At 54.4% G+C, this 26646-nt stretch overlaps 3 protein-coding genes across 4 annotated transcripts in view; 2 read left to right on the forward strand and 1 right to left on the reverse strand.

Moving 5' to 3' along the window:
• The first annotated feature begins 38 nt into the window (after window positions 1–38).
• CACFD1 (calcium channel flower domain containing 1) lies at window positions 39–11211 on the forward strand. The gene is made up of 5 exons (XM_021543565.3): window positions 39–398; window positions 4889–4961; window positions 5374–5499; window positions 6209–6316; window positions 6700–11211. Exons 1-5 carry the CDS (start codon window positions 275–277, stop codon window positions 6791–6793), a joined length of 525 nt encoding a protein of 174 aa, XP_021399240.1. The 5' UTR covers window positions 39–274; the 3' UTR covers window positions 6794–11211.
• A 141-nt stretch (window positions 11212–11352) lies between these two features.
• SLC2A6 (solute carrier family 2 member 6) lies at window positions 11353–16764 on the reverse strand. Of its 2 annotated transcripts, XM_077787947.2 has the most exons (10): window positions 16526–16764; window positions 15841–16003; window positions 14891–15097; window positions 14169–14268; window positions 13423–13634; window positions 13132–13284; window positions 12762–12870; window positions 12350–12523; window positions 11959–12104; window positions 11353–11874 (listed from the first exon to the last, which is right to left on the reverse strand). In XM_077787947.2, exons 1-10 carry the CDS (start codon window positions 16624–16626, stop codon window positions 11719–11721), a joined length of 1521 nt encoding a protein of 506 aa, XP_077644073.1. In that variant the 5' UTR covers window positions 16627–16764; the 3' UTR covers window positions 11353–11718. The 2 variants fall into 2 exon arrangements, with proteins under 2 accessions (XP_077644073.1, XP_085450312.1); XM_085594186.1 differs by having other exon boundaries at window positions 11576–12104.
• Window positions 16765–19348: 2584 nt separating this feature from the next.
• Window positions 19349–26646, forward strand: part of ADAMTSL2 (ADAMTS like 2) — a 65375-nt gene continuing 58077 nt past the window's right edge. Inside the window, exon 1 of the mRNA XM_085594193.1 lies at window positions 19349–19369. The gene's annotated coding sequence lies outside the window, so the exon portion shown is untranslated. The remainder of the gene's footprint in view (window positions 19370–26646) is intronic.

Raw genomic sequence — 26646 nt, forward strand, 5'->3', positions numbered from 1 at the left:
GCGAGTGACATCAAAGGCAAAGCCCTGCCTGCTGCCGGGGGGGACCCACAATGCAGCTCGAGGCAGCCGTGCAGCAGCCAGGCCCGCTGGCATCACCGCTCTGCAGCCAGACACCCTCCTTTGTCAGCCCTGGGGGGCCAGGCCCTGCATGGGGACACGGGCACGGGCCTGGCTTTAGGGCTTTAGTCCTGCCTGCTGTCCCCTGGGCTGGCTGGAGGAGGGGGTGACACCTGGGGGCTCAGGTGGGCAGCAGAGCCCCCGGCAGCCGGGGGAGATGAGCTCGCAGGATGAGCAGTTCCCAGCAGCAGCAGCAGCCCCCGAGGCAGCGGGCGCCGATGAGGGCATGACCTGGTGGTACAGGTGGCTCTGCAGGATTGCCGGGGTCATCGGGGGCATGTGTGAGTATCCCCTCCCCTCTGCGTGCCCCCTCCTGCATGCCAGAGCTCGTGTCGGGGCCCTGCCACCTTCGCGGGGGTCACGTTGGCTGTGCCACCAAGGGTTTTTGGGGTGATGGTCGGTGCCAGCTCCGGGTGCTGGCTTGCTGTGTTGGGGGCACAAGGGAGAGGTGGTGTGCCCGGAGCAGGGTGGGTGCAGCTGCCCACCAGGGATGTGCCCTGTGCTCCCCGAGCCTGCTGAACTTTGGCACCCGGCAGCGGGGACGTCACGGGGCAATCTGCAAATCCCTGACGTTCTTCTTGGGTATGGCACTCCCTGGCAGTGATGGGAGCTGCAGCTGAGCCCTGGTGCCTGGCAGGCAAATTAGATGATTTTACTATGAGCACCAGGCTCACAGGGGTCAGGTCAGGCCTGCAAGAGTGGCCACAGGGTTTGGTTTATCCTGTTTGACTTTTGGGTGTTTATATGTTCCTACAACTTGATTTTTTTCCCTCCATCCTGACTGTCAGAGCATGTTTCCCATTGCTCCTGTTGCTGATTGCAGAAGGCCTGCCCGTGGGTTTTACTGAAGGTGAAGAATGGTTTTGGTTTGTGCTGTGTGCTTGTAAGGGGTTTGGTAGGACACAGAGAACAGAGCTGCAGACGCAGAGCGAGTTGGCTGAGCTCAGAATTACCTGCTGCCGAAAAAAATTTTCCCAGGGAAAGAGTCTCAACAACTTTGCCAGAAATCAGCCTGTCCTGGAGTGCTGTTTTGCTACATTCTGTGGAGAGATTAATAGCTCTTAAAAGCAGGAGGGACTGTTATGACCGCTTAGTCTGATCTCCTGCAGAGCACAGGATGGAGAATTTCTTCTGCTTCAGGTCCACAACTTCATGTTAAACAAGAAGGTTTCTCAGCCAGTGCAATCAACCCTGATTCATTCCATCAACTGGAGCTTTGTGTCTGATCACCCTCTCCCCCTGCCTGCCCCTTTTGCCTCAGGGCTGGGCTGCACAACCCCACGATGTTTTTGGAGCTGACATTTGCACCCTGTGGTATCACTGGGCAGGCTCCTGAAAACCCTTTTTGGCCGGGCTGCTAAAACATGTGCTGCTCTCACCGTTCCATGTGCTAGGTGCTGAAATTCTGGAGGTGTGGCAGGATTTGGTGGGGCTGCTCTGAACACCCCGGCCTCGCCGTGCCCTGCCGGAGGCCCCCGTGCTCCTGGCCCGGCCAGCAGCCAGGAGAACCAGCTGGGAAGTGTCTGTGGAGCAGGTCCCAGGTGGGGGTTCAGAGGAGCAGCTTCTTTCCCACGGGCTGTGGCTGTAGCAGGAGCCTCCCCACTTTTCCTGCGGTTTTATCCCATGCAGAGCTCGGGGTGATGTGGATGGAGGGTGAAGAGCTGGTGGGTTGTGCTGGTGGCACTGCCAGCCTCGTGCTACAGCAGATCCTGAGTGGCTTGAAAGTGCAAATTTCTTCTTTTTCCCTCTCTGTCTTTGTCTTTCAAAGCAGCTGAATTATACTTGGATTATTTTCCCAACCTTTTGTTCACAGCTCTGCGACCTCGTGGCTTGTTTTTACAGGAAAGATGAGAGTTTTATGTCTTTGGGTGAGTCTGAGAGAAGCTTTTGGAAGAAGAGCCAGGTCCTTAACAGGGTTTGCCAAAGATCTGGGGAGTGACAGCTGGCTCTGGAGCCTTGACTGTCTCTTTATCAGGCAGAGAATGAGGCACAAACTCTCCTTATGAACAGGGAAAAGGGGGATTGTGAAAAAAAAACAACCAGTGCCCTGTGCTACCAACATTCCTCTTCAAAATGCTGCTTGTTCAGCATCACTTCGTTGAAGGTGGATGGTTTGGAGAAGAGGTGATGAATAAACCAGCAAGGCTGGAGTTTGCTGTTGTTCTCAGAGCTCACTGTGAAAGAACAGAACTAATTTATAAGGATTGTGAGCAACTGGATTGTAACACTGCTACAGGGCTGGAATATTTCTTACAGAAGGAAAAATTCCCTCAGAAAGAACGAGAAACTTAATTAGTGGAGGTGAGACCAGCAGACAACATCTGCCACATGCAAACACCTGCAGCCACAGCTTGCTTCAGCCAGAACAATCCAAGGACTGGAGCAAGAACCAGACAGACAAGGTTCAGGATCCCTTTCTGGCTCCTGCACATGCTGGCTTGGTGACCTTGGCCAAGTCCCTTCTCTCCTTGTGTTCCTGTTTGTAATGGGACGAGGAGAGTCTGTGGCTTTTGTAAAACACTCTAGGAGCAAAAATAGGCTTGTGTTGAGGACAGTGACCAGCTGCTGGAAATGAATAGAGCCTTTGTAGGGAAGGGTGTCCTCCCCCCTCATTTTAGCTCCCAGTTATTTGTGCTTCCTCAGGGATTTGAGATGGGACAGCAGTTAAACAAATGGCAGAACTGTTTGTCTCCCATAGTTTACGTGCCATGGAGCATTATCTGTGTTTCAACCCTGTTGTGAGGCCTCTGTTTGAAAAGAAAATATTTGAAAAAGAAATCTGTGGCTGGGCAGGAGTGGGATCAGCTCCTGCCCTGGTGGGACAGGGATGTACCAGGCTGTGTGGGACCAGCAGCTGTGCAAAGGAGACCCAAGGTCACTGAGTCGTTCTGTGGCTGTTGGCAGCAGCTCTGGGGGCAGTGCTCCTGTGATCCCAAACCTTTGACTCCTTTCCTGCTGCTCCTGCTGACGTGGGGCTTGCTCAGCTCTGCTTCCTGGGTCATTAGTCCTCTGGCAACCAGGCTGGTTGTTGAGCCAGGACTGCTGCAGGGTTGTTTTGGAGTGTTTGGGGACAAAACCAAACCAGAAACCTGGCAAAACAACCCCTGGTTGGTTTGATTAGAAAACAACAAAAAAAAAACAACAACAAAAAAAAAACTTGCTTGGAAAAGAACATTCTGCTTCTCTTGGTTTGTTGTGTGGTGGAGACCTGCTGGGAGCTGCCTGGACCTCTGTGCTCTGCTATGCTGCTCAGCAAGGCAGGGTTCTGCCCCAGCCCTGGCTGTGTTTTGTGGATAGCTGAGAGGTTTTGCTGCTCTGCTAATTATAAAGTGCCAGAAAGTCACTCAGCATTATTGTCATGAATGTCATTTCCTGGGGGACAACGAGTGCCACGAACCTGGGGTGCTTCCCCTGAGCTCCTCTTCCATCAGCATCCAAGGGTTTGGTGGTCAGAGGGAATTGGAACCCCCTGGTTTGGGCCCTGCTCTCCATGCTGCCCACAGCTCCCAGGAATCCTGCTTGCCATCGCTCCTCTCCAGCTCTTTGCACCTGTGACCATGAACAGATCATCCCACCCCCGTGCCTCAGTTTCCCCTGCAGTGTTGGGACACTGACACCAGAACCTGTGGGATAGGGGGGTGAGAAGTGCCCTTGGAGCATGGATATTAGCACATCCTCTGGAATGTCCCCTCTGCTAGCTGATCTTGTTCTTGCAGGGCTCTCCAAAAAATTTGGGGTCCTGTGGATTTAGTCTAGGGAGTGTTAAAAAACAACGGTTTCTGGTATTTCCTAAGACCAGGAGGTCATTTGCTCATGGGATGACCTTCAGTCTGTCCTGTCATTGCCTGTAACTCTGCTTCCCAGCCTGGTAAACAACTATTTTTAAAGGAGCTCTGAGGATTCAGCAGTGGCTGCTTAAAAGAAACCTTGCAAGCATGTGCTGGGCTTTTGAAGGTGAGGGCTGCTCACAGCAGCTCTGCTCAGGGATGCCCTCAGCAGACACCCAAAATCCTCAATCCAGGGCTGGTCTCATCCTCAGAGAGGGACTCTGCTGCTCTCCATCATCCCCAAGACAGCCTTTAAAGAAGAATCCATTTTAGCTGGAGTTTTGCAGTGTGTTGTTTGCTGAGCATGTCTCCTCGGGCTCGAGTTCCCGGTGCCAGCTCTGGCCCTGGCAGAGGGAAGGAGCCATATCAGGTGCCAGGAACACTCTGCAAGTTTAATGAGGCAGCAAGGAGGTGGATGCAGCTCAGCTTGGTCACTGCTGCCTGGTTCCTCTCCCTGAGTTAGAGAGCCAGGAGCACTGGGGTTCTTTTGGGCTTTATTCACTTCCCTTGGTATTAGCAGAGACCCAAACTCAGCTCTTTTCTGCCCATCTCTGGTGAAGCTGCACAGCAGTGAGTCAGAGGCTGGGTTCACCTCTGCTGTATTTATTATTTTCCTGTGTGCAAGTCATGTTTCTGCTGAACTTGCCCTGTGCTGCTCAGAGCTGGAACCTGCTGGCACTGCTTATCTACCTTGGCACATAAAATCCATAAAGTCCTGGACTCCATGTGCAAGAAAATGTTGTTCTACACAAGGGAAATAATTGTTGGAACAGCACTCAGGGCAAAAGGATACCAGAGGAGGGCTCTTCCCTGAATTCCAAGCTCCTTTTGGGCCACCAAACCTTTCCACCCATCATCCTGTGCTGCCCTGCAGTGCCCAGAGGTGCTGGGCAAGGGCACACAGGGTTGGTCATGGTGGTCACTGAAATCCTCTTTCTTTCCAGCCTGTGCCTTTGCTGGTCTCTGGAACTGTGTCACCATCAACCCCCTGAACATCGCAGCCGGCGTGTGGATGATGTGAGCAGGGTTTCTTTGCATTTTCCTGCTGGGAGGGAGGTATTGTTAACCCCAGCCCACGGAGGGGGGCAAAGCTTGGACAGCGGATGGCAGTGAAACATCCATCAGGCTCTGGGAACTGCCAGATCTTGCTCCATCAGGCAGGTTGAGATGTTAGGTTTATTCTGGTTATATTATTTCTTTATGCATTTTTAGGTAAATACTGAGATGCCTTTATCCAAAATAAGTCTGGGGCAGCATGGCTTGGAAATTTAGAAATTATCAAGAAGCGGGGGGAGCAGAGCAGGGCTCAGCCTCACCTTTCCCTCCACCTGCACGCAGCATGGAATGCCTGCTCTCTGCGGGCATCGCTGACCCCCACTCTGGTGACTGAAAGCAGGATGAAATGAACTCTGCTTTGCTCTCTCCGGAGGCTCAACGCCTTCGTCCTGTTCCTGTGCGAGGCCCCTTTCTGCTGCCAGTTCATCGAGTTCGCCAACGCCGTGGGCGCCAGGGCCGACCGGCTGCGGGCTTGGCAGAAAGCAGCTTTCTACTGCGGGTGAGGAGGCTCCTGGGGGGCTGGAGGGGGGCACATCCCGGGCAAAGAACACCCCTGCGTGCCCTGGCCCTGCTCCGAGGGCTGCCCCTGCCTTCCAGGGCGGCCGTGTTCCCCGTCCTGCTCAGCTTGATGCTCACCACGCTCCTGGGGGCTGATGGTGTCAGCGCTCAGGAGCACACAGAATCACAGAATATGATTATCTGCAGGTGATTTCATTGAGAGCTCTGGGAATCAGGGGTACAGACCCAAATCTGACTCTGACACGGCTTTTGAGCTGAACGTATTTTATATTCTATATCGTTGTATAACTTACACATTCATTATTAAACTTATATTGCTCTACTGTATACACTGACTTTATTCAAGCATGAGCTTCTCATGATCTTTCTTAGGCCCCTGATCACAGTTCCTCATGATTATCCTTACGATTAAACAGTAATTCTATTTAATTCCTAAACAATCATCACATCTAACAATTATATCATTTATCATGTACTAGCTACACAGGTGCAGTTCTAGCAAGGTACATAAGCCTGCACGTACCCAGGGTATTTTTATTTTTTTCAGTGCCTACTAAGCTTAATTTTCCTTCTAACCCTAAATCCCCATGATTTAAAAACCCTTTTACTATCAGTGGGGGGGCACATCCTGGGGAAAGAACATCCCTGCATGCCCTGGCCCTGCTCTGAGGGCTGCCCCTGCCTTCCAGGATGGCCGTGTTCCCCGTCGTGCTCAGCCTGACGCTCACCACGCTCCTGGGCAACGCCATCGCCTTCGCCACCGGCGTGCTCTACGGTCTGTCGGCCCTTGGAAAGAAGTAAGAGAGGTCCAGCTGCTCGTGGAGGGCAGGGAAGGGGGAGATGGAGCTCCAGCCCTTGCCTCATCTGCCTCCCTAAGGCTCTGCTTCCTCTTGCCCAAACCGTGCTGAGGCATGAAGACGACCAGAGAAAATCTCCCTCGCCTCAGAGCCCTGGGAGGGAAGGTCTGGAGGCTGCTGAAGCTCTGAGTTTTGGGAGTCCTGAGGGTCCCGCTCTTCTTTCTGCAGCTGTTGGGTGGATGGGCCCAGCTCTGGGGCAGAAGCAGCTTTGGGGGGTGGAGAGGGCCAGCAAGTGTGGTTTGAGCCCTGGAATCCCTTGGCATGAGAGGCAGGTCCCAGCTGGGACAGTCCTGCCATCCCCACGCTGTCCCTTCTCTCCACAGGGGAGATGCCATCTCCTACGCCCGCATCCACCAGCAGCAGAAGCAGATGGATGAGGAGAAGCTGACGGGGAGCCTGGAGGGACAGGCTCTCTGAAGGACACCAGCTCGGGGCAGCATCTCCTGGACACTGAGGTGGTGACGATGTGGAAGTCCACTCTGCCCTTCCCTCTGTCCTCTCCACTCCCTGCTGCACCACGAGTGCCCTGGACACTGCAGCAACTGGAAATCTCAGGGGCTGGGCAGGCTGTGTGCTCTCCTCACACCAGCAGCCAGACCTCAGCACATCGCTCCTTCTCTCCTCAGCCCTCATCCCAAACACTGCTCCTATTATTTAATATTTTCTTTTTGCTGCAGAGGTGCTGGCTCTCTGAGTGCTGCTTTCCCACCCTTTCTTTTGTTTTGTTTTTATGGACTGCCCTCTGGATGGGTGAGGAGGGACAGAGGACCTGCCAGTGCAGATTCCACGTGTTTAGGAGCACTCCCTGGCATGGCCCTTCCCAGGTACAACACCTAACCCAGGGTTTGCAGAACTCCCTGCTGCTCAAGCTTGGTCTTCTTCCACTATTTTAATTATGGGACCAAGCACTGGAGGCGTCACTGCACGGGAAAGGATTTCCAGCAAAAACCCATCTAAAGAAAAATCCATTTCTGCAGGGGAGCTACCAGAGCTGCTGGGCCTGCAATGCACAGTCCCTGCTTCCTCTGGATACAGCTGCAGGCAGTGACTGCCATTTACTTGAATTATGAGAATTAATTACTTTTTCTTAATAAGGGCACTTTTCTTAAGCTTCACTCTTTTACTGGGGCACAAGGGAAACAATATTTGCTGTACCACAGCTGAAAAGGATATTGTTTCTTGAGCCAAGTGGGAATTTTGCTGGTGTGGGAGTCACTGATGTGCAGGAGCATTCCTGGGACTCTGTTCCTGCATCCCTCTGTGAAGGGACCTGCTCTGCTTGCCTGGTGCAGCCTTTGTCTTTGGGATTGTGGTTTTTTTGCATCAATCCTGAGCTGGTTTTGTATGGGAAGGTGGCACATCTTCCCTGTGCAAACAGAGAGGAGGCTGCACCATTTCAGTGTGGACAGCTGGGATATTTTACTTTGCTATTCCAGGCTTTTCTGTGGTTTTCACATTGTATTTTCTGTTTGCTTTGTACCAAGCAGTACAAAACTGCTCACTAAGTCCAGACCCCCCCTCTTCTCATCCCAGTTTCTCCTGGGGATTTTAATTTATTTGATTTTTATATGGTTGCTTTTTGTTTTGATTAGGAAAAAGGGGAATAATTTATTTCTAGTTATTTAAGTACTTTGATGGGACTCATTTTCTCTGGATATAGGAGGAGTGCTCTGTTTCCTGTCCTTCACAGGGCTGCCTCATTTCACCAGGGGTCTCTGAGAACAGGGAGAGACCTGGCTGCTGCAAAATCCACTCTCAGCCTTCAGAGTATTTCTCAGACTCTCCAAAAAACCTGTGCTGTCCTTTGATCCCTTTGTCTTGTTCTGGGCCACAAGCTTGACAAACTGTGTTTTCCCCCTCTTCTGGGAGAGAAAAGGGAGGAAAACTGGGACAAAACTGCTGGATTGGGACAGCCACCAGCACTCTGTGTCCCTGTTTGAATCCTTGTGTACAGAGGGCTTGTGCTGTGCTCTGAGAAACGCTGCTGGAGGCCAGTGCTCTCTGTCAGAGGGCTCTGTCCATGCTGGAAACTCTCCTTACACCCTGCTCTTCCTCAAGCTGCCAGCTCCTGTGAGCTGCTGCTTCTTCCCTGGAGCTCAGGAGCTGTCAGGATTCCCACCAGTCAGGATTTCCAGAGGCTCCAGCCTCTGGATGTGGGCACATTTTTTATGCAAAGCCCCTTCCCCCCCGCTTTGAACTGGGATTGCTCCAACAATCTGTGTCTGGGACGCAGAGCAGGCACCACCAGCCTGGATTTTTTTTTCCATAAAGGCAGCTTTTTTCCCTCAAAGCTGTGCTGGTTTGGAGCCCCCAGCCCTTGGTTGATCCCTGGTGCTGGATGCAATGCAGGGGCCACAGCCTCCTGCTGCCTGCAGGTTTGGATGCTGCAGGAGCAATGTGGAATAACCTCGGGGTGCTGGTGCTGCCTCAGGAATGGGCAGGTGCTTTGATTTCAGGGGGCTTTGGGGAGTTGTATAGTGTTTAGTAGAGGAATGTTGCAGACTGATGCATGTCAGTGTCTCTGGTAGTGACAGCTTTGCTCCGTGAGTAGTTCTGCAGTAGCTTTAGAGTCAGGAGGCCAAAGGCAAAGCAGAGCTCAGGGGCTGAGCCTTGCAGGGTGGGACCCTCACCTGCCACTCCTCCTGCCGTGGTCCCTGGGGCTGGGGCAGGTGGGCTCTGCTCCAGGGCACCTGCAGGGTCCCCTCTGCTCCCCTGGCACCGAGGCAGAAGTCCCAGCAGTGCTGCCACAGCGTTTTGTGGCAGCAGGGTCTGACCCTGGGGCTGAGGCCAGGGAGAAATCTGCATCAATCTGCCACCAGGAGCAGGTGGCAAAGCTCAGCCCCGAGCTGGAAATGGGCCTCAGGGACTCCCCTGAGAGCTGAGCTGCAGCCTTTGGCCACAGTGCTTGAAGTGTCCCTGCCTGTCACCACTGGAGGTGGCTCAGATCCGTGCTCCAAGGGTGGTGACTCCCTGGGGCCTCTGGAGTGGGAACCCTTGGGAATTTTGGCTGTCTGGAACCAGGCCAGACGCTGCCAGCATTGCAGACAGCCTTGGTGACAGCACCTGTGGCTTGCAGGAGCTGTAGTGGCACTCAGTGGATGGTCTCACCTCCATGTGGGCCCGTTTTTGGTGGAGATAGGAAGGAGCTTTAGAGTAGAGTAGCACCACAGTAGTTAAATGCCAGTGCATGGTGGATGTTAGTTGTGTTTAGAGGCACCCTCGGGGTGCTCGGAGCTGTGCAAGGACAAATGAAGTTCAAACCCTGCTCAGAGGCTCAACCCAAGCTGGGTTGCTGATCCACAGGGGCTCTGTGGGGCAGGGTCTGCTCCCCAGGCCTCGGGAAGGAGCTGCTCTGAGGGCTCAGGGAGGGGTGACACGCTGAGGACAGTGAGCACCAAGAGTGGCAGGAGCCCTGGGGAGCAGTGGCCTGTCACACACCGGTCACCAGGGCAGCATTTATGCACCGTGCCACTCTTCCATGCCTCTGCCACTCGTGGGTGGCAGCTCCGTGTCCCCTGGGGCTGCCCACGGGGCGTGAAGAGCAGGACAGAGCTCGCTGCTCTGGGCTGGAGCTGCTTCTGTAACACCCATTGATTCCCTGTGTGTGCAGTGAATAAAAACACCATTCTACCTCTGGAAGAGCCACTGTGATTTCTCACACTCCAAAGGTTGTAGCAAGAGCCCTGGGACTCGCTGTGCTGAAGGAAGGAGGTCACTCAGAAAATGCTTCTCCAGTGAAGTTCTCTCAGGAGCTGAAGAGTCCAGCCTCGTTTCCTAGTGGGGCATTTCCTCCTTAGGCTGAGCCCTGGGAAGCTCAATTCATCTCTGTCATTTTTTCCTCAGGAAAAAACATCCACTGTCTTCAGGGAAGGGTTTCACTGAAGTGAAGATATCAAGACCTGGTCCATAGCCATGTGAGAAAGAGAATGCTCGAGCACAGGGCTGCCAGAAATCCTGATCTTCAGAAAGTCAGTGGAAACCAGAGGCTCTTGAGACCTCTTGTAGTCAGGCCATGCTTAGCAAAAGTTGTGTTCCAGCCAGGGCTGAACATCTTTCTGGAAAAGGGTCTCAGCAGCAGAGGGTAGGTTTAATACTGAATGTTTTCTGTGTTTTTTATTTTGGCCCACCACTCTCCCTCTGTCCTAGGCTGTTTTAAATTAATGCTGTGATAAAGCACATCTTCTCTTAGGTGATTTCTCATCTCCTGCTGCAGGAGATCAGAATGGCAGCTGGCACGTCTGGAGGGCTGGCTCAGACATGCTGTTTTACCCCTGCTTCCTCAGGACAGCAGGCTGAATGTCCCAGGAATAGCCCTTGGGCTGCCAAGTGCATTTCAGGAGCTTGGACAAATGCTTGGGCACATCATGTCCCAGCTCAGCCTTTGTGCTTCTGCCCTTTTGGGAGGAGTCAGGTTGGACTGAGCAAGGCCCTTTGTTCCTCACAGCCATTACCACCTCCTGCAGCCGTGTTTTACCTCGGTTAGCTCTAAAAAATAATTATGAAAGGTTCTTAATCTTGCAGGACACACAGAAAAGAGGTAAGACTGATTTGCTACTAACTATGCAGTTGAAATCTCAAAGTGATAGAGGTGGAGGCACATCCACCTCCCTCTTTGTGGGTCAAACCCCAGGGTGGGAAGGACCCACCCCAGCACAAAGTGTTGTCAGTACTCACTGTGTCTTTCCCACAGGGAATCACTTGCACTACAGCTGGATGTCTGTTCCCATTCTTTTGTCCTGGTTTTTCTTTGTGAACTGTATTTGGTCTTATTCATTAGGCTTCTAGTGTAATGTGTGTTTTTAGAGCAATAAAACGTGGCAGCTTTTTATACAAAAGATCTGGCTCTGCCTCTTTCACGGTCCTTGAGTGCCTGACACTCCTCTGGGGAGCTGCAGGCTGCTGTGGTCCCCTTGCCACAGTCCTGCTCTGCCTCTCCCATCCCTCCCTTCTCTGCAAATCGAGGCAATGCCTTGCAGTTGGAGGCAAAACTGTTTTATTCTTGCAGCTACATGATGAGCTCTTGCCAGAACAGCTCCAGCTGTAAACTCAGCTCCAGCCAAGCCCTCAGGCTGCTGAGCAAAGGGCAACCATGGCCTCCTGTCCACACTGTTGTTCTTCCAGGACACCTTTATCTCCAGCCTGGCCCTGCTGGTGACCTGCTCCCATCCCAAGGGTTGACAGGTAGTGTTGTGTGACAGGAGGAGAAGGTGAAGTTCCAGCTGGCAACTTCTACAGCCAGAGCAAGATGATCTTTGCTGCCCCTTCCTCTCCCTCAGGGAGCTCCAGCCTCCACTTCCAGCAGCACAAGTTTGCTTTGCCCTCAGCCTGGGCAAGGGCAGCTCCTACCTCAGGAATGACCTCCGGCCAGTCCTGAAAAAGGCCTCGATCTGCTCCAGGGACCTGCCTTTGGTTTCAGGGACACAGCAGCCTGTGAATAAGATGTTCCCAGCACTGATGACAGCGAAGAACAGGAAGGGCACCTCGAGGCCGAAGGCGTTCTGGAAAGTGGGGCAGAAAGAGCTGTGAGCTGGTGCATGGAGGGGCTGAGGAGGGGCTGCTGGACAGCCCTGGGCAGTACCCACCACGACTGGGAGGAAGAACTGGGTCAGGGTGAAGGCTGTCAGCCAGCTCACGACCACACAGAGGCCCGAGGCGACCCCACGGGCTTTGAGAGGGAGGATCTCCGACATCAGCAGCCAAGTGATGGGGCCCCAGCCCATGGCATAGCCTGCAGGGGAGGAGGGCAGGGAGGGACAGGCTTTGGAGGCCACTGAGGAGTGCAGAAGAGCCCTGAGCAACCATTATCCCTCCCACTTGTGTCATTCTTCAAAGTGACTTCACTTTTCTTGCTTTCCCATGGACATCTGCCTTCCTTCCACCTCCAAACCCCATCTCCTTGCTCCACATCACCCTGCCTTGGATGAGAAACACCCTCCCCTGGCTGGCGGCCAGTCCTGTGCCCTCTGCACCTACCCATGATGAAGAACATGGTTGCCAGGAGAGGGATGAGGGTGATGTAGTTTGTTGGCTCAGCAGGGAGGGTGGCAGAGCCCACCAGGGTGGTGTTGGCCACGGTGCCGTTGTGAGAAGCTGGCACAAAGTGGATGTAGAGCCCCATGGTCAGGTTGGAGACCAACATGACACCAGCTGTGGAGAGAGGCAGCAGCACAGTGAGAATGATGGGTGGGTGATCCTCTCCATGCCAAGCTCCTGGGAATGCCCCTGCTGAGGAGCTGAACCACCACCAAGGGAAAGAGACCTCCCTGCCTCCCTCCCTGAGCCCTGTAGGGCTGAAGTTTCCACTCCTGCACACTCGCAGAGCTCCTGAAAATCCTTCAATAAGAGCTTTCCTTGGAAAGACAGGGAGGAGTGGAGAGAGCCATACCTGATACAAACAGGAGAATCTTCCTCCCGGCTTTGTCCATGGACACAGCAGCGATGGCCACCGCAGACAGACGCACCAGGCCAACCAGAGCTGCGTCATACTCTGCTTGCTGCCAAAAAACCAGTGGGGAAGCTGAGCTGGGGGAAGGGGCAGGTGCCTACAGCTGCTGATGACTTGGCCAAGGCTGTTCTCCCAGCAGGAGACTGGAGATGATGAGCCTGAACTCAGAGGAGGAGCAGGGACACAGTGGGGCCAGTCCTGCTCCCCATCCTCCCTCAGCCTTTTGCAGGGCAGGGCCTTTAGAAAAGGGTTTTACGTCTGTAGGGAAGCTGGAGCATTGGGCAGCCCTCACTGAAGGCCCAGGGCTCACCAGGATGACAGATGTTCTCTTGAATATTGGCTGCAGGTACACGAGGATGCAGGTGACCCCCGAGAGCTGCTGCAGGAACCTCATTCCCCCCGCAATCAGGATGGGCTTGTAAAGGAAGGGGTCCTTGAGCTCAGCACAGGAAACCCGACGGCTCTGGAGGGGACAAAGGCAGAAACACAAAGTGAGGACACCTCTGGAAACCATCTGGCATCCAGAAGGTGGCTCAGGAGTTGCCCAGGGGATGGATTTTGCAGTTTTCATGTTACATTTCCCTGTGCTGAGCTTTCTCACCTGCTTCCTCAGGCTGTCCTTGATCTGCTCGTACTCCCGGCCATAATCGGTGTCCTCACCCCGCAGCCAGCACAGGGAGCCCAGGGCCTCCTCCTCCTTGTCCTGGGAGAGCAGGAACCGGGGCGAGTTGGGCATGAAGCAGAGCAGGAGGACCATGGCAAGCACGGGCACCTCCCCGGCCACGGCCAGCCAGCGCCAGTCCAGGACCAGCCCTGCCAGAGAAGCACAGTTAGGGGAAAACCACTCAGGAATGGGTATCCTGGCCTTGCCTCCACCTGGGTACCCCAATATTTTCATTTAATAAAGCCAGGAGGAAAAATAGTAATAATAAATAAAATATTTTTAATATATTCTCTCTTATTACAGCAGCATTTCCAGCAGTATGATATGGGGAAATTCCAGCAAATCTGGGAGTATCCATCAAAATCCTGCTGCAGCCCGGGCATGTGCTGGCAGGTGATGCACAGGGATATCTTTGTGTGCTGCCTTTGAGCCCTGGCAAAACCTCATCAGGACCTGGGTCTGTGGGCACAGCGATGGCCACAGGTCCCTGTGGGCTGTGGATTCATCCCTCAGAGCACACACACCAGGGCAAGGGGCGTGATTGACCCTGTGCAGCCCCTCCTGTCCAGCACAGCTGTGGGCATGAGGGGAACAAGCCCTCACCTGCTGAGCAGGTTGATTATTTTAAGCTCCCCCTCCCCACAGTGTTGCCCTGGACACTGGGACACCACGGAGATACTTGCCCAGAGCGTACAGGACGAGGGAGCCCAGCACTGCCATGATCTGGGGACAGGCCCCCAGCATCCCCCTGACCCCCGGGTGGGAGATCTCCGAGATGTAAACCTGGACAGGGACAACACACACCTCACAGAGCCGCAACATCCCTTGTCACCCGCCGCTCCTCCCTCCCTCTGTCACCTCGCACTCACGCCCTGTGACCAGAGGAAACCCAAATTGGGGAATTGCCCTCTCGGGGTGGGCAGCTGATGGGTGCAGCTGCATCTGGCCGGAGGGGAGGACAGCCTGGCCGGCAGCACCGCTTCCCTCCTCCCGCTGTGTGCGAGAAGTGCTCCAGCAGCGCCTCGTTACTGGGAAGAGCTGCCCTGCTGTTACTCAACTCCTTTCTTCCCCTCTGTGTGGAACACGAGCGGGGTGTTTGGGAGGAAATAACTGCTGGGAGGAGCAGGGGCTGAGGACTTGCCTTGTCTTTCCTGCAGGCGAGGAAGTCCAGCACCAACAGCGGGCACACCCTCCCCAGCCCTGATGCTGACCTCCTGCATCCTCCCCATCCTGCTCGCCCGGACACAGCCCTGGGGCTCTGCTGATGCCTCCGAAAAGCAGCGAGGTGCCCCAGAATCGTGCCCCAGCATCATCCCCCAGCTCGTCCAGGGCACCGCAGCATCTCCTGCCCTTCCACCCCCAGCCCACCCGCAGCACCCTCTGCCCCGCATCCCCCTGGCATTACCGGGATGGAGGCGGAGGTCACTCCACCGGCGTAGCCCGTCAGCACCCGGCCCAGCAGCAGCATCCAGAGGCCCTGGGCTCCGGCCAGCAGCGCGTAGCCCAGCGCCGAGGGCAGGGCCGAGAACATGATGCTCAGCTTGCGGCCCAGGCAGTCGTTGAGCAGCATCGTGCTGAGCCCGCCCGCCGCCGCTCCCAGCGTGAACACCGACTGCGGGCACGCAGAGAGGGGCGGTGTGAGCCTGGCATCCCCCGGGCACATCCCGGCTCCTTATCCCAGATCAGATCACTGTGTGAGCCTGGCATCCCCCGGGCACCCCCCGGCTCCTTAACCCAGACCAGATCACTGTGTGAGCCTGGCATCCCCCTGGGCACATCCCAGCTCCTTAACCCAGACCAGATCACTGTGTGAGCCTGGCATCCCCCGGGCACCCCCCGGCTCCTTATCCCAGATCAGATCACTGTGTGAGCCTGGCATCCCCTGGGCACATCCCGGCTCCTGACCCCAGACCAGAGCACTGTGTGAGCCTGGCATCGCCCTGGGCACATCCCGGCTCCTTATCCCAGATCAGATCACTGTGTGAGCCTGGCATCCCCCCGGGTACATCCTGGCTCCTGACCCCAAACCAGATCACTGTGTGAGCCTGGCATCCCCCGGGCACCCCCCGGCTCCTTAACCCAGACCAGAGCACTGTGTGAGCCTGGCATCCCCCAGCTCTGCCCCCATCCTGCCTCCAGCTCCTTTCCCCGAACCAGATCACTGTGTGAGCCTGGCACTGCCCGCTCTGCCCACACCCTGGCAGGGATAACCCTGCTCCTTACCCTGAACCAGGGCTCTGTATGAGCCTGGCATCCCCCGGGCACCCCCCAGCTCCTTACCCCGAAACAGGACGCTGTGTGAGCCTGGCACTGCCCTCTCTGCCCGCACCCTGGCAGGGATCACCCCCTCCTTACCCCGAACCAGGACGCTGTGTGCTGGTCCAGCCTCAGCGCGGGGCTGGGATGAGCCTCCAGGGCAGGGATGACGGGGGAGGGATAAACCAGGGCGAAGCCGAAGCTGAAGTTGCCCAGGACAGCAGCAAACACAGCCAGGTAGAGGCGCCTGTTGTGGAGGCTCCTGAGGGAGGCACGGAGAGACACGGACGTGTTGGGTGCCAGCAGAAAGTTCACCCTGCTTCCCCTGGCCTTTGCCGAGGCTCTGGTGGCACCCACGGGGGGATTTTCCTGGGGAATGGCTCTGCACTGGTGGGGTTTCTCTGTGCTAGTGCTTCTCTCTGTGCCAGGCAGTTCTCAGGGGGTTCAAAAGAGCAAGAAAAGCAGAAGCTGGAGCTGGGTGGCACCACAAACCCAGCAGCAGCTGGTTCATCCCAGCAGAACAGGGAAAAGTTTCTTTCAAAGCCCCGTGGCCCCTAGCAGGACCTCTTGCCCCCATAGGAGTCACACAAACCCACCAGGCTTCCAAGTGGGCTCATCCAGCTACCTTGGGCAGGGTGAGATCCCATCTCAAAGCAGCTCAGGAGTAGCAGGAGTATGGAACAGCTCTTCCCCCAGCTGCCCCCAGCTCCCCCCAGCCTTCTGCCCTCGGGATGGGGGGCAGAGCCCAACCTCTGCCCACGCTGGGCCCCAGCCTGCTCCTCACCTCAGGTACTCCTTGTCGAGCCTCCTGGCAGCGCTCTCGGGGAAGGTGCGGTACGAGGAGCTGGCTTTCCTCACCAGGGGCTCGCGGTCCCTGCGCTCCATGGCCCTGCGGATGCTGGGGCTGCCCGGGGAAGGGGAAGAAGAGGCAGCTGAAAGCGAAAGGGGAGAGGCTGCCTGGCCTTGCCTAACCAGAGAAATCTGTGCCTCCTGGGCTTACACCCGGCTGCCCCTCAGCAGGAAACCGGGGGGGCCGGAAAACCAGCAGGAGGAGAGCCACGGGGTGACTGCGGCGCTGACAGGGGTGTCCTGCAGGCTGCACCCTGCCCAGCCCCACAGCCACCAAACCCTCCCCCTGCAGGGACACGTGCAGGGATGGTCCTCACAGAGCTGTGCTCGCCAGCAGAAACGTCCCTTTGCTAAGGGCACGTCTGTCCCGTTGAGGAACTGGTACCAGTCAGACCGGCCCAATGCTGCCTCTGTTTAAAAGGGAAAATTCCATCTGTGGGAGCCTCCAGAGCCACCCTGGGAAAGGGTTTCCAGTGTAGAACAGAGGTGGGGAAGAGGCTGGAGAGGAAAGCAGAGGGAGGTGAGCATGGAGAGGGCACAAGGAGCAGGGGATGGGGATGAAGGGCAGTGATAAGGATGGAAATGGGAGAGCAGCACCTCTGCCACACACAACGGGTGGGCCCCAGGCTGCCCATGGGTGCATTTTCCCCCTCACCCTGCTCCCCCCAACCCCTCAGGGCTCTGTGGGCAGTGTTGTGATGGGAAACTGCAGGTCCAAACTCATGCTGTAGGAAAGGGCTTAGTTTGTGTCTTGCTAGCTGTGAACCAGAGCCACTTGGATTTAATTCTCAAAAGCTCTATTTCCCCAAACTGCCGCAGTGCTCCTCTTGTTTCCATCATTCCCCTTGGCCCCTGGTGCTTTTTGGAACACGTGGATGGTTTCTGCACCCCCAAGTCTGCGTGGGGGCTGCAGTGACACCTCAGGAGCTGCTGTGCCTTCCCCCTGTGCAAGCTGGTTCTCCTTCTGCAACCACCAAGAGCTGCCTCTGCTGTCTGAGCCTGCAGGGGATTTACAGCTGACTCAGGCACTCGGGGCTCTGATTTCCCCCGTAGGAAGAAAGGTCAGGGATTGCTGGGACAGAGGGGTGGGCAGGACAGCTCATCCAAAAAATTTTCAGCTCTGTGTTGGTCTGAGCAGGGAGGTCACAACAGACCTGGAGCTGGTCCCTGTGACCACAGCTCCCCTTCCATCAGCAGGCACCATCAGTTTCCTCCCCTGCTTGCACTTTGCTCCATGAATTTGGGCTGGCTTCCCACTACATGATTTTGCAGCATCCATCCCCGAAACACAGAGGGTTCTCCAGTTTCTGTGCAGATTTGTCAACTGCTTCAAGCAGGAAATTACTTTGTGTCTTGAAAACCCTCCAAGCACCTGTAACTCTGGGAAGCTCGGGGGAGCTGCTGTCTGTGCTGCTCTTGGCTGGGACTGAGCCCCTGGGCTGGTCTGTCCCTGAGTGTCCCCTGAGGGAAGGGGTCCCTCGGGTGTGGTGGGACAGGTCCTTGCACCACATCCTCGCTCTGCCCTTTGCTGTTTTTTTTTTTTTTCCTAAAAGTCCATTTTTGGTAAGGAATAAAGGATCCACCACTTTGCTCCAGATCTCCCTGACCTGCTGTGGGTCCTTCCAAAACAGACAAGGGGTGGGTGAGGTCAGATCAGGCTCAGTGGCAGGGTTGTCTCTGGTGGGCTGTGCTTGCCCAGCCTCACATGGCAGTGGCTCCTGCACGTCTGCAGCAAGCAACAGCTCCAGGGTGAACTGGGGAGGGCTGGGTGCCCACTTTGGGAAAGCAGAGCAACCCCTGGCTGATTAAAGGGCAATCTGGTTTTGTTGAGAGCTGTTGGCTGCCTGGGCTGAGTGATGCATTGCTCCAGCTCCCCAGGACCTTCCTCCTCCCCCCAACAGCTGGGAGATAGATCACGAACATATGCAAAAAAATAACCAGCATCAAAGCCACTTGGCAACTCAACTAACCCAATTCATAAATTAATTTCTATCCCTCTTGTAAGGGAGAAATCAGTCACTCCTCAGGGCTATCCATCTCTATCGCTCATCTGGCCACATCCTTTCATAAATCTTGCTGTGAGTCTGAGCTGGTGAGTGCTGGATGAGGATGGAAGAACGCCCGGTGTCTGTGCTGGGCTGGGGCAGCCCCAGGGCTGCTTTGCCCTGGGCTGGGGCAGGGCTGGTTCTCTCTGCATCCCCCACATGCTGAGGCTGGAGCAGAGCTGGGGTTTTGCAGCGTGGTGCTGCTCAGTGGGTGATTTTGGGGAGAGTGGTCCCTGTTGAGGAGCCATCAGGGGGGTGCAGAGGTACAAGGATGGAATATTTCCTTGCAGAGCAGCGTGTGCTGGGCTTGCAGAGCCATGCAGGAGCTGGCTGCTGGCTGCTGGGCACACAGGGGGTGAAGGTGGGTGCTTGCTGGGGTCTGGCCTGGTGGTGGATACACCCCTGGGAGGTGCAACTGGGGGACTCCCAGCTCAGGAAGCAGCTCCAGCTGCTCCTCCCACAACTTTCCAAAACCCCATGCCTTTGGAAAAGAATTCCTGCACCCCCAGCTCCCTGTGGGCATCAGCACCTGGAGCCCAGGTTGACTTTACAACCAGGCAGACAGAGCTCAGCTCTTCCCTGGCTGAATCCCTCAGCCCACTCCCCCTCAGAGGAGAAAATCACCACCTCTCAGGCTGCCATCTGTTTGTTTTGTCATACTCTGAACTTGCTGAAACGTCTTTCGATGCCTGAAGGAACGCAGAGTAGAAGAGCAGAGCCTGGCAGGCTGCATGGTGAGTGGAAAATTAGGTTTTTTTTGGGGCTTTCTGGAGTTTGAAGGCCTGATGATGGATGTGCATGAGAGGGATGGTAATGGCTTTGTGAGTATCCAAACACAGAGCAGAGGAATAACTCTGCCTGATAGACTGAGAAATGTGTGTGGGACAGGATCCTCCCCGCTCCAACACGGAGCTGAATGATGGAGTGCTGCAGGTTTGGGGAAGGGAGGCTGGCATGGGCTGCATGTACTGGAAAAAAGGTGCAACTGGCTCTGAAATCCTATTAAATCTTTGCTGTGAATGCTTTGGAAAAAGCTGCATCTTGCCTCGGAATGAGGCTGGTGGAGCTTGCAGTGATCTGAGAGGGACTCGCTGTGGTTCTGACCTGCTGGGCAGGGCTGGTGCTCCCTGTGCCTCCTGGCTTCCCTTTCCCTGCCTTCCCACTCTGCTCCCGGTGTCCAGACCTACTGATAAAAGTGATGGGTTTATGTAAAAATTTTCTGGGGATAAATATTTGCCTGTCAGCAGGGCTGGGTCTGAGTGTGATTTCTCATGTGCCACTTGAAAATGACATTTCCAAACAAAATTAGAACTTCCCATTGGGGTTATCTGGGGGTTTTTTTGTTGTTTATAAGTTGGAAAATTGTTGAATTTGAGGGATTTCCTTGTTGCCATGCAAATGGAAGAGTTGTTCATGTCCCCATTCTTGGAGTGAGGGGTTTTAGTGTCCCACTTCCAACCTGGTTACCTCAGGAGCTGGGATGAGCTGGGAGATGTGTGTGTGCCCTTCAGCTGGGTGGGGAATGTACCAAAAGTGGGATGTTTTAACCTGCTTGTGGGACTTTTTTTTGATGTCACACGAAGTCCTGTGACCCACAAATTCCAGTGGCTTGTGGGTACAAGTGAAACTGGGACTGTGGATGAAAAAGGGACCTGGGGAAAGGTTCTGGGTTTCCAGCCCTTCCTATGCCATGTGGTGATTTTGTCACTCACTGTGAGTTCTGTGACAGCTTTGGGTGTGAGCAGTGTCAGGGCAGGGCACTCTTCTGGATCCTGAGAGAGGGAGGGATCCTTGGAGGGATCCCTGGATGTCCTTGCACCCCTTGGATCTGGTGGGGGTCACCTGTGCAGTGACAAACGCAGGGCTGGGTGTCCCCAGGGATGCTGTGCTTTTGGGTTTTCCACAAAACCCAGCTCTGGGCAGGATGAGCTGGGATGTGGCTGCTTCCAGCTGATTCCTGATGGCTCTCAGTGCCCTGCTGCTGAGCCAGGCTGGGGTTTGGGTGCTGGGTGAAAACTCGGTGAGCACAGGGCAGTGTTGCTACTGGACACGAAATGAGGATACAAAATGTGTTTAAGAGAGAAAAAAGAGCCAATTTTATTTCTGACCTCACAATATATAGAATTCCAAAAGTGACAGTGGATTGGAGGTTGAAATTTCCACCTCTCCAACCACACTGGTCAAACCAACAGCCCATCAATTCTCCCAAAAAAGAAGAATTCAAAACAATCATTATTTACATGTACATGTGTGAGAACTCCAGTAGAAATATGTAAACATTATCAGAAGGCATACAAAACTTCTAAAATAACTATAAAAGAAAATGTAATACTTTTAAAACTCAGGGCAACAGGGCTGCACTTCCATGGGAATCCCTGCAGGGATGTCAGAGAGGCTGATGCTGATCTGTGACCTTGGCACAATGATTCTGTCACTGCCAGGCTCAGCCCATATCCAGATGCAGCCACAGGGGCTAAAAATTGAATTTTAAGAACAAATGCAGGAAATATCCTGCACATCCAGAGGCACCAGCAAGGTTTTTGACAGCCTGTGTTTGCTGGCAGGTAGCAGGATAAATAAAATTATTTGAAGAAGAATTTTAAGTACATCTTTTATTTTACTGTGTCCTTTGGAGCTGCTGGGCCAGGCTTTGGAGCAATGCCTGTTGCGATGCCACAACCTGAATTTTTTGGATTCCCCTTCCCTTGCCCACTTCTGCTGGGTATTTTGAAGTTGAAGTTACTTTTTCTTTGATGGCAAGGACTGGATTTCTTTACACTTGGGACAAAAAAATCTCCCCCCTGAATTCCTGAGAGCTGCTGCCTGCTCCTTCTTTGGCTCTGTGTGGGTTTTGCCTGTTTAATATGATTAAAAAAAAAAAAAAAGAAGAAAACAAAACATATCATTTCCTTGCTTTAATGTGAGCCAATTATGGCTTGCTGTTAACTTCATCACCACTTCTTCCAGAAAAGCTCTTGGTAAAATAAACCACAGCAGAGCTGCCTTCCCTGGACCTGCTGTCCGTCACAGCCTCGAGCCACAGCATTTAATCCATCCCCCCTGGCTGGAAAGAAAAAAAAAACAACCCAGTGGCTCTGTCCCACACATGCCCACTAAAATATCCCAGCACTTGTTGTACATCTGCTGACGGATACCAACTGGAAAGGAGATTAGGGCTCAGACTCCGCGCTGGGCTGTCTGCCCCTCCTAATGAGGAACACATTGGAGCATGGCTGCAGCTCCAAATGGCAAAATCAGGAGGGTTTGGGAGGGTGGAGGGTGCCAGGGCGTGGGACAGAGGGGTTGGAGTGTGGCAGCAGCCAGGGAGAGCCCACGGGGGTGTGTGGGGGGCTGAGCCCAGGGGACAGTGGCAGCTGAGCTGCTGTCAGGGCTGGCACAGGGTACCAGGGATGGTCCCTGCACTGTCCTGCCCATCGCCCCCAGTCACACCTTGAGGCAGCTCGGACCCCTCCAGACTGGCTTAGGGTGTAGCCAGCTCCGGTGAAATCCCACAAGCTGCAGGGACACATGGCCTGTGGGGTTTGAAGGTGCAGGGACAACATCCCAGAGGAGCTGCAGCCAAGCTGCTGGGAAGGGAAAGGAGCTCTGTGGCATGGGCACACGGTTCTGAGTTAACTCCCGTGGCAAGGACAGCCTGCACCTCTTGTGTGGTGCTCCCCAGCTGCTTTGCCTTGGAAAGAAAAATGCTCTTGGCATTCACAAGCCTGTCAGGGCCACCTCCAGGGGCAAGGTGCTTTTCCCACCTTTGGCCACAGTCATTTCCCTGGAGTTTTGCACTGGCACCCACAGACCTCGCACCCGTTTGCTGGTGACTGCATCCCCATCTCCTGAATTGCTCCACCCCCTGGCTGGGATCCAAGGCAGGAATGTTAATTTGTTTTTATTTATTTTGTGGCTAATTTGGGACTTCGGGCAGACCTGGTACTGCCTTCTCCCTCTCTCTGCTGCAGTATCCTATAAAAGGCCAAGATGAGCTGGGATTCCCATACAAGGGCCAGAGGGAGGCAGCTGCATCCTCAAAGCAGAAAAATCAGGAGCTTCTGATAAGCCCATTTTTATAGGCACCTTTTAACCTGTTTATCCTGCTGTCAGAAAATCTCGTGGATGAAATTTGGAGTGAAAGCAGAGACCTGAAAGCACATTTCTGCCCCGCTGCTGATCTGTAAATGGGATAATCTTGTTACAGCCACCTGCTAGTCCTGCAGAGACTCTTGAGGATTTCTGGGCAGATCTTACATTATTTTAATGGCATAACAGTGTCCTGTCCTGGATGTCGCTGTTATGATCCTGGGTTGCCCCAACACCCCAGCCCTCAATTGCTCTCCCATTTGATATCACTGAAAGTGCCACTAAATAGCTTCAATTAAACCAAAGTGGATTGGAGGTTTTGGAAGCTCATGGCGCACCAGGATTTGATTCAGGGGCCTTTAGAGTGAGTTCATTAGAAATATCCTCAGACGCCTTCATGACTTTGAGTTTCTCTCAATTTTGTGCCTGGATAGAGGAGAAAAAACCCCAAAAACGTGTCCCTGCCATGGGAGTTAACTCAGAGCCGTGTGCCCGTGCCACGGAGCTCCTTTCCCTTCCCAGCAGCTTGGCTGCAGCTCCTCTGGGATGTTGTCCCTGCACTTTCAAACCCCACAGGCCGCGTGTCCCCTGCAGCCCCTGAACTCTCGGTCACCCGGTGGGTAGGGCTGACCCCAAAATTCATTTCCCTTGGGAAAGCCTCCTAAGCCCCTCGCACATCCCACTGCCCCCCGGGTCACTAAGGGGCGAGCCAGGCCTCGCAGGAGGATGGGATGTGCAAATCCAGGAGCAGGGATGGCAGGTGCCACCCCTCGCCCGGTCCCCGTCCCCTCCCGGGAGCTCCCGGGAGTTTTTGGGTGTTCACAGCCCCTGGGGCTGTGCCCGTGTCTGGAGGAGCTCATGTGAAAGCCATTAAAAAGCGTAAGGAAAGGGAGCACGACGGTTGGGAATGGTTTTGTTTGGGTTTCTGAAACGTGCGCATGAAAACACTGTGTGGTTTTCTGACAAATTTGAACCAGCGCTGCTCAATCCGCTCCAGCGCTGCTACTGTTGATCTTGCAGACTGTAAAGCATTTATTGGAGCTGCTTGAGGCGAACTTAAGCATCTGTGGAATAACAAGTCCAGGAAGTAATTGCATCCACAAGGAAAATATTTTTATGTATAATTCAGTGACCCATTTTATAAACATTGCGGTTCCACCTTGGACTTTTTTTTTTTTTTAATCCTTTTTTTTTTTTCCCCCCATTTTTTCTTCACCCGCAGCCTTTCCTCTCCAAACGTCTGGCTTTAGTGATCCATGTGGGGCTGTGTTTAGTGGCTCTGTGGTGAGGGTTTGGCGTGGCATGGGGCGGGAAGTGGAGGGGAAAACCCTGGTGCTGCAGGGAGATGAGGGTCCAGCTCCGAAGGTGGCACCACAGTGGGGTGCTCCAGGGAAGCAGAGGCAGCGTGGATTGCTCCTGCTGAGCTTGGCAGGCACAGAGGAATTGTTTCGTGGCAAAAGCTTTTCTTTCTTCCTTAGCAAACCAGCTTTATGAGAAGATGAGTCACTTCCAGCCTGGGTGGCACAGTGCTCGCACGGGTCTGGGGACCTGGCGACTTCATGGCCTCTTTTTGGGATTTTGGGGTTTCATTTCCAGTAGAAATTCACTCCTGCCCTACCTTGGTCACCCCAGGAGCTCTGTTTGCTCTCACAGCACAGCTGGAAGGAGCTGTCTCACAAAGACTCTTGTACCCTGCCTGTCCCCTGAAGCCTGGGCATGGAGAGTTTGGGGACAGCACTGGATACAGGTGTTTAAACAGGTGACAACTTGGAAATAGATTTGCTCTGCCACAACAAACTTATAAAAAAAGATAAAGCTGCAAAACACTGTGTTAAAATTACACTCAATTTTTGTAGGGTTAATATTGGCACCTTACCCAGGGTAGAGCTGGGGAGTGGGAGATTGATAGCCTGGGACCTTGCTCCCCCTTTTCCTGCCATGGATTTGTTGGCATCTTTCCCCCTTGGGAGGAATGAAAGTTTGACTCAAACTGAGTGGTTTGTGGCTGCTGTGCCATAGGACCAGTGGCATCTCGTGTGTCCCCATCCTTCCTGTGGCACTGTGGAGACGTGACTGACCCCCTGCCAGTGCCTGTGCTGCAGGGATGGACCCTCCACGTCCCTCCCAGCTCCTGTCCCTCTCCCTGTCCCTGTGCACCGGGCATGGCTCGAACAAACCCTGGCAGGGCTGAAAATCAGAGGGTGAAGCTCAACTATGAGGTGCCAGGCTGAGCCTCCCTTGCTTTTCCCATTGCTCCCCCAAACTGCTCTGTCCTGCCCAGGGAGCAGTGATGCCAAGGGCAGCCACAGCCCCAGGGCCAGGCCTCGCTCCAGGAGGGAGAAGAAAACAAAACAAAACAGGCTTGGAAGTAAATATTATCTGAATATAGAGGAACGCGATGTTTCTTCATACGGGTCTAGAATTTCTGCCTTTTAACAGCTAACCTTGACTCAGCCAATATCCACAACATGCAGCTCTGGCCAAAATATGCTGGGCCTTAAAGTACCACAACAGCTGTTTTTCTTGCTAAAATATGACATTAAATTTTTTGGACGGCTGGTTGCTTCCTTGATGAAAGTGGAATAAGGGGCTATTTTTCCTCTCCCTCTTCCCCCCCTCCAGCCTTTCCTCCTCCTTCCGTGCAGGGCGATAAAGCCGGAGCCTCTGCAGATATCCCGTGTGGGCAGCCCCCGTGGGGCCAGAGGGGAGGGGGCTTTGGGGAGGCTAGATACTCCCTGCAGCCCAAGGGAGGGGGCTGCAGCCCAAGGGAGGGGGCTGCTGCTCACTGAGCCCCCCTCGTTATTGCTGGATCCCTCCCTCGCCCCGGCAGGCTCGGTGCCAGCAGCAGTTTCAGCCCTGACATCTTGTTTTGCCCATGTCAAAATTTTCTGCCCTTAAGATGAGGGCACTGGTTGAAGGACTGGGGATGGTGGGGTTTGTGCTTCAGACCTTCTGTTGTCACAAAAGGGACAGTTTGGGGCTTTCCAAGAGCCTCAGCTGTGCTCAGTGGCGTGGGGCTGGAGCCTGGTGGCCACATCTGAGTGAGCCGGTGCTGGTCCCTGTCCCTGAGCTGAGCAACACTTGGAGGAATTGCTGGTGGCCTGAGCTGGCTCTGGCTGGGATCTGCCCTGCTTTGTCCTGGGACAGCAGTGAGGCTTGTGAGGGTTTGGAGCTCTGCAGACAGTGCTGCAGTGGCTTTTGCTCTGGTGGTGTCACCTGGTGTCACAGGTGCCTTTCTGGACAGCCCATCCATGGATGAGCTGCATTCCTCAGGATACAGCAGGCACGGGGATGGGGATTTGCAGTGGAATCACTGCTCTGAGCCTTAAAACACTGGAATGGCCACGGTGGCAGCAGGGATTTGTGGTGGCTGGTGGCAGCAAGGTGACTCTGCTCCTCAGTGCTGTGGCCATCCCCAAGCAGCATCACCCAGTGGCTCCTGGTTGTGCTCTGGGGCACTCAGGGCTCACTCACACCTGAGGGGTGATGTGGCAACATCAGGATGGGGTATCTGCTCCCCTTGTCCCCCACCAAAGGGCTGTCACTCCTTGCCCAGCTTTCTGTGCACTGCTGAGGACAAACTCCCTGCCCTCCACGCCTCATCCTCTGCTTCTTTTTCCTTTCTTTCAAAGATCAGCTCCATTTTAATGGGAGGCAGAAGAACTTTTAAAGTGGGGAGGTGGCAACCAAACCAGGATGAGGATTCCATTGCCCAGAGCCTCTCGGGCTCATGGATTTCTTCTGGAGGCTGATTGATAACCCAGCAAGGTGTGGCATGGGCATGGTCCCAACTCCAGATTACCCATTCCTCCTTTTATCTCCCCAACAATCCTGATTATTTATGGATTACCCATTCCTCCTCTTATTTCCCCGACAATCCTGATTACCCATTCCAACTCCAGATTACCTATTCCAACTCTGG

Source organism: Lonchura striata, chromosome 17, assembly GCF_050655825.1.
Source record: "Lonchura striata isolate lonStrDom1 chromosome 17, ASM5065582v1, whole genome shotgun sequence".
Classification (NCBI taxonomy): domain Eukaryota; kingdom Metazoa; phylum Chordata; class Aves; order Passeriformes; family Estrildidae; genus Lonchura; species Lonchura striata.

Bases quoted from the DNA above. Each gene is read 5' to 3' on its own strand.
- CACFD1 (XM_021543565.3), top strand. From the start codon at position 275: ATGAGCTCGCAGGATGAGCAGTTCCCAGCAGCAGCAGCAGCCCCCGAG. The intron at 4,962-5,373 runs GTGAGCAGGGTT...CTCTCTCCGGAG, and splicing joins GCAGCCGGCGTGTGGATGAT to GCTCAACGCCTTCGTCCTGT. The intron at 6,317-6,699 runs GTAAGAGAGGTC...TTCTCTCCACAG, and splicing joins CTGTCGGCCCTTGGAAAGAA to GGGAGATGCCATCTCCTACG.
- SLC2A6 (XM_085594186.1), bottom strand. From the start codon at position 16,626: ATGGAGCGCAGGGACCGCGAGCCCCTGGTGAGGAAAGCCAGCTCCTCG. The intron at 14,269-14,890 runs GTAATGCCAGGG...GTCCCTGTCCAG, and splicing joins TGACCTCCGCCTCCATCCCG to GTTTACATCTCGGAGATCTC. The intron at 13,635-14,168 runs GCAAGTATCTCC...CTTCTCTGGCAG, and splicing joins CCTCGTCCTGTACGCTCTGG to GGCTGGTCCTGGACTGGCGC.